At 40.5% G+C, this 7,020-nt stretch overlaps 2 protein-coding genes across 3 annotated transcripts in view; both read left to right on the plus strand.

The window, feature by feature from the left end:
• The first annotated feature begins 4,247 nt into the window (after window positions 1-4,247).
• LOC106817210 (5'-3' exoribonuclease 2-like) lies at window positions 4,248-6,784 on the plus strand. 2 transcript variants are annotated; one of them, XM_014821876.1, is made up of 5 exons: window positions 4,248-4,306; window positions 4,418-4,478; window positions 4,959-5,023; window positions 5,286-5,675; window positions 6,184-6,784. In XM_014821876.1, the coding sequence occupies exons 2-5, from the start codon at window positions 4,443-4,445 to the stop codon at window positions 6,230-6,232; spliced, it is 540 nt and encodes a 179-aa protein (XP_014677362.1). In that variant the 5' UTR covers window positions 4,248-4,306; window positions 4,418-4,442; the 3' UTR covers window positions 6,233-6,784. The 2 variants fall into 2 exon arrangements, with proteins under 2 accessions (XP_014677362.1, XP_014677369.1); XM_014821883.1 differs by having other exon boundaries at window positions 4,256-4,307; window positions 4,424-4,478.
• The window catches only part of LOC106817018 (RNA polymerase II-associated factor 1 homolog), an 8,080-nt gene continuing 7,331 nt past the window's right edge, over window positions 6,272-7,020 (plus strand). Inside the window, exon 1 of the mRNA XM_014821667.1 lies at window positions 6,272-6,297. Within this exon, the coding sequence (XP_014677153.1) occupies window positions 6,272-6,297 (26 nt within the window). The remainder of the gene's footprint in view (window positions 6,298-7,020) is intronic.

A 7,020-nucleotide genomic window follows, 5' to 3' on the forward strand; every position in this document is an offset into this window, starting at 1 on the left:
GTTTTTCGCAGTGCTTCTCCTCTTGTCCATGTTCGAATTTTTTATTTCAAATAACGAGAAATGTGTGTGTTTATTAGAGAGGGAGATGTTTTTAAACACGCCTAAATAGCACACGCACGCACGCACGGCACGCACGCACTGCACGCACGCACGCACGCACGCCCACACACACACCCACACACACACAAACACACCACACACGCAGCGCGTGCGCACAATACACATAACACGTACGCGCACGCGGATACGCACACGCCTACGCACACGCACACGCACGCGCGCACGCACACGCACACTCACGCTCACACACGCGCGCGCATCACATACACAAACACGGCGCGCGCACGCACCGCGCACGCGACACGCGCCGCACACACACACGCACGTACCAACATACACACACACACACGCACGCACGCACGCAACCACACACACAGCACACCCAAACAAAACACACACAAACACACTCAGACACACGCGCGCGCACCAGATACACAAACACGCTCACGCTCACGATCACGCACACGCACGCACGCACACACACGCACACGTACACGGACACGCACACACACGCACACGCACACATATGCACAACGCACACGCGCACGCACACGCGCGCACAAACACGCACGCGGCACACGCACATGCACGCGGCGCGCGCGCGCACACAACAACACACACACACACACACACACACACACACACACACACACACACACACACACATACACACACACACACAAAACAAACAAACAGACACACATACACACACGCACGCACACCCGCGCGCGCGGCGGGAAAGTACGGGGCCTGTTGTTCGTTTCCGGCTTCGGGTGGTTCACCCGGCACTCGTGTGAACTCGATGTAGCGGTAGCAAGTGTGGGTCAGTGGGTTGGTGCTGCTGGCGTAGCGTGTCAACACGGCCGCAGGCGGGTACCTCCAGGCTCTCACTTTCACACAGGGCTTGTCAGCGAACAACGCTATCTGACAGAGAAGATAACCACGGAATAAGCACCCTTCCGTGTGCACTTGACAACACGCTCACAGACAGCACCACTTTCATTTAGTTTCACTGACCTAGTAACAGGCGCGTTCAGGCCCCGTTTGTTTGTTGTTGCAGTGTCATCGCGAATTTTTGCGCGATTATTCGAAATATGAGCGGCATTATCATGTTATTAGTCTTGTAACGTACTGCGTTAAATTGTGAGAGTATAAGAGCGGCAGCGCAACTCGCTATGTGCTCTCGACCCGAACGTTGACACGCGCCTGAGAATTAATATGCAATAAAGAGAGGCGCTAAAGTGGAACGCGTTTGCGATGGGCAAAGTTAACACCTTCATGCTCGGCAATTACACGCACCCAGACGGAACGCGCTGAGAGCTCGCCGCACAGCGTGCGCTACGCGGAATTAGTGAAAGTAATGCGACAAAAGTAACGATAATGCGCTTTACAGAGCATAGTATATGCGCTATACAGAGCAATGCAGCTTAATTTCACACTACAATGCAAAAGCGAATACAATAGATTCGTAGATAACTACGTCGAGAATCCGAGCGCAGCGATTGGACGGAGCATCCACATTATTTTTTTATAGTACTAGCATATCATGAGGAAACCATCATGAATCGCAATGAATCGTAACAAATTGCAATCCTCTTCCCGTTGATCGTAGCGTCAACATAGATCGCTGCGTTACAAAAAATCACCGACATTCCGTAAGTAGGTGACCGCGCGCGACGCAGTAGCCCGTATACGGTAAACAGACGCAATTCATGGCGGATGTCGACCGTCGGGTATAATAATATGTAGGATTCGAATTAGACGTGGTTGTAATGTTATCACGGCGGCACACATCATTATATATATATATATATATACATATATACATACATACATACATACATACATACATACATACATACATACATACATACATACATACATACATACATACATACATACATACATACATACATACATACATACATACATACATACATACATACATACATACATACATTACATACATACATACATTACATACATACATAATACAATACATAACATACATACATTACATACATACATACATTTACATACTACATACATACATACATTACATCATACATACATACATACATACATACATACATACATAACATATCAATACATACATACATACATACATTACATACATACATTTACATACATACATTACATACATACATTACCATTACATACATACATACATCATACATACATAACATACAATACATACATACATACATACATTACATACATATCATACATACAGTTACATACTACATACATACATACATTACATACATACAACATACATTACATACATACATACATACATACTACATACATACATACATACAATACATACATACATACATTACATCATTTACATACATACATACTACATACTACATACATACATACATACATTACATTAATACATACATTTACATTACATACATACATCATACATACATACGATACATACATACATACATACATCATAACATAACATACATAATACATACATAACAACATACATACATACATTACATACATACATACATACATAACATAACTTAATACTTACATACATCATACATACATTACATAATACATACTATACATACATACATACATACATACATTACATACATACATACAATACATAATTACATACATCATACATACATACATACATTACATACATACATACATACATACATACATCACTGAGCGCCAACGAAGATGAAGGCATTTACTATCGTTGCGGTTGTCGTGAAAAAAGAGCGTTTTTTTGTCACGACGATGTTATGTTTGCACAATCTAGTTCACGCACTGATACTGCGGAATGGTACTGCTGCGAAACGTGCAAATAAATATACGCTGAGCATACCGGAAATAGTTCAATGATTCAGATAGATACTCCAATGTAAAGAAGTTATAGCAGAGGTCCCAAGTTGGGAAAATCCAAGAAAAGGATCACTTGTGATAATGGTCCATCGCCGTTTTTTCGCGGTGCGCAAAACCAGGAAAAAGGTTGTGGCGGGCTGCGACATGTGTTTGTCGCGGCGCACCACCCTTTTTTATAAAGTATAAATGTAAAATAAAATGCAAATTCAAAATAAAAATGCCAAAAAAACAAGTGTTTGACAGTTGTGGCCTTTTGTTGTTCGCTGGAATCAAAGTACATCAACAACCACAAGTACGTCAAATTTAGTAATTTACTGATGTAAATTTTAAAATATGGCTGAAAAATGTTACGACCGGGACTTTCTGGACTCATACCGGGGCACCGGGCCCAGCATGTCGTACCGGGAGGATCCCGGTGAGACCGGGACACTTGGGACGTCTGGTTATAGTATTGTTCATTCTCGTTAATTGTTCATTCTGGTCGATTGCTCATTCTCGTCAAAATGTCGAGTGACGAAATACTCAATTAATCGTATGGTGTTAATTGAGTGTAGTACATCAGCAACCTCTATTAGTGATAGCGCGAAATACTTTCTTCAATAATAAATAGCCATGCAGATTCATAGCTCTCATGATGTTTGTGACCAGTTCCTCTGATAGTTTATTCTATTTTCGCTGGAGGTGTCGTGTACGTGCGCGGATATAACGCGTATGCATATGTGCGTGCATGTGCGCGTTCTGTGCGCGTAATTTGCTCCAATATGGCATTAAAGTATGAGTTTGCCCTTTACGTGCCCCTTATTCGCAAAGACGAAAGAAACTTTAAGTAATGTGATTAATGCAAAGGAAGTTATCGAATTCTTAATCGACGGATTAGTAACCCCCCTATAAAGTCATACCTATCTATTCAACGCACCACTCCGGGTGCATGACACAGCCATATTTTACATCTAGTTTTAGCTACCACTTTTCGAGATTACGAGACAACTACGAGATTATTCGATAAGCAGTAAATCCAACAATTTAAATCCAGTAAGAGCTATTACGTGCGCGCGCAGAAATTAGTGCATGGTGGTTAGATCACTTGCACTAGCACCTACACTAACAACGACCAATGTGGTTCTACGCGATTGGCATCCGGGAAGGCACAATGACACGTACCCCCTTATATACGCATGTATACGCTAGTTGCATACACTAGCCTTGATCTGCTGGCTACTATGGGCAGTTACTGAAGAGCAATTGTGCGGATATAGGGCACGGCACAATTAGTTGGGTATATATATCAAACCAATTCTGCATGCTCGGTACGTTGAATAGTTTCACTTTCAAGCAATAACGCAACGAACAGGTGTGTAGACTTTTGCGAATAAATCAACAGTATGAGATGACAAGTGATAGAAATATTGCGTGTAACGGGTACAATTTATATGGGGTATTTATTTGATTTTTTGCGTTCTAGGATCAAATCTAGTGACTGTGTAGCAATGGCGATGTCACCGGCGATTGTAATCGCAGTAATGGTAAGTCACCAGTAAAGCGAAAATCTTTCATAGTAATCCAGCGAAACTATATTCATTCGCATTTTTTTAATTATTCCGATGCATCAGTTCAAAATAATTTTGCATCCGTTTGTAGTCTTTTATTGTGCCAGTCAGAGTTCAATGACGTTTTAGAAATATTTGTAAATAGTCGATAGCTACTTTAACAGATTAGATCGTTATAAAACTGCGGTTCAGCATATAATAATAGAAGAGTCTATTAGTTAGAGTATTTATGGTTTGCATAGTCTTGTTTATTAAGTTGAATCGTCATGAGAAAATTCAAATAATATGAAGTATAAAGTATTCTGTTAGTTGTACATCAAGTTAAATCAATATTATTAAGTTAAATCAATCAAGTTAAATGTGTATCTTATCAAGTTATCAAGTTATCAAGTTATCAAGTTATCAAGTTATCAATCTTATCAAGTTAAATGTGTAGGAATACGCAATGTGTTTCAGGCGCTATGTCTTGGTGTGGCGAGTGGCAAGTCCTCGTACCGCACTAACTTTTCTCCACTAAACAGGTATTTGCCATCAGCTTGTATTTATATGGTACGGTGGTATAGCTGCATATTCTCACTCTGCGTGCGATATACTTTGTCATGTTGCGTAACATAATTACGAATCGAATGTTGGAGCAACTTTCTGAACGGTAAAGTCATTCGACAAAGAAAAATGATTAAACACGAAGGCAATTAACTTTAATTAGGTTGTGTACCAAGGATATTATATAAACGATTATTAATTACGACATGTATAATATACTTATATAATACACATTTACAGGTATCATCCAGCCCGCGGGTCGCCATTTAACCACAACCAAGGGTCTGTGCTCTTTCCAAACGTAAATTCTGCCAATACTGAGCGTTGCTTCGTCGCTGGGGGCAGAGGAAACGGGGGCTATGGCGGGGGAGGAAACGGCGGCTATGGCGGAGGAGGACACGGCGGATACGGCGGAGGAGGAAACGGGGGCTATGGCGGAGGACGCGGGGGCTATGGCGGAGGAGGACACGGCGGTTACGGCAGGGGAGGACATGGTGGTGGTTACGGCAACACACAGCTTGGACCGCTTAACCGCTATCACTCCGTCAAGAACTCACCGTATAACTACAACCCCGGCAGTATATTCCTACCAACGTTGACGAGTGCCAACACGCGTCTGAGAATCATTTAGTGAGTATACAGTGCACATAGTAGTCAGGTCGAAATGTAGCTGACAGTCATTCGACGTTAAACTGCAGCTGATGTCACATATATATATAGAATGAATGAGATATTCGTGTAAATGTATACCAGCGAGTATATAGAACAGTTAATGACCGTTCTATATAGTCTTCCTCATTTGCTGATCTATGAAACGAGCAGCGATGGCGAATTATATATGTTAAATTAGCGTGAATAAAAACAAAGTTGTTTTTACTTACTCCTGGTCGAATCAAACCGATCGATGCATGAGCTTGAAATACATACGCGTCATACAACGTGCACCAGATGTTGTACGAGCAGTTATTTTTTTATTATTAGATTGTAATTCGGGTATTTCGTGGAGAAAGTAAGCGGCAATGTCATCGGCAATGGCGTTGACAGAGATTTGAGATCGTTCTTTTACTCGCGGTATTCTATATACTAATGATGTCCATATGCTTCTACAAGTGTCATGTCGCTTCTTCGTTTGTTACAGCGATGCACACGGCCAGGCAACCTATGTGTACTGTGTCACGGGTACTTAAGTATCCAGACACGTGTTGGTGATAGCTAGTACTGCATCGATGAAGAATATCGTGACCCAGAAGAGGTAATGACAAAATCAACATGTGAAGAAAAATCTGTTCGTCTGTCGTCAATATACGCCTCACTGACGAGGCACACAGAAGTCTTACATAGTTCCATATATGAATTATACAACATTTTCATTAATCGTACGGGCCGATATATAGGCGCGTGACTAATGTATTAAAAACTTGTATGATTATGAAAAATAACGTTAACCACACATAACGTTTAATTTGTGTTAGTTGATTTAATACATAAATAATGACAAGAATCACAGTATTTGCTAATATTGAGCATCTGATAACGCGTACGACAGTGGCATAATATAATATAATGGCTCATGTCTATGGATTTTCATACGTTATTATATATAACTATATTTGCAATTAAACTTCTAGTTGAATTACATTAAGTTTGTTAATTGTGCATTTATATATACTGCCTTGCCGGATATATAACTTTTACACTTGTTACGTTTTATTATGATAATAAATGAATAATGACGCTTATTCGATTCTTCTGTATATCATATTACATAGATGAAAGTTTGAATCTTATATTAGATGGTATAATTAAATTGAAATACATTGTTTCAATTAAATAAACAATTGAGTAGATCACGCAGTCATTGTTTTAAAAATAGTAACAGCTATACTGGCTATTATACATATCACTGATGATATCAGCAACAAATTACATCTCTCTCTCTCTCTCTCTCTCTCTCTCTCTCTCTCTCTCTCTCTCT

This window comes from Priapulus caudatus, unplaced genomic scaffold, assembly GCF_000485595.1.
Source record: "Priapulus caudatus unplaced genomic scaffold, Priapulus_caudatus-5.0.1 Scaffold34, whole genome shotgun sequence".
NCBI lineage: Eukaryota > Metazoa > Priapulida > Priapulimorpha > Priapulimorphida > Priapulidae > Priapulus > Priapulus caudatus.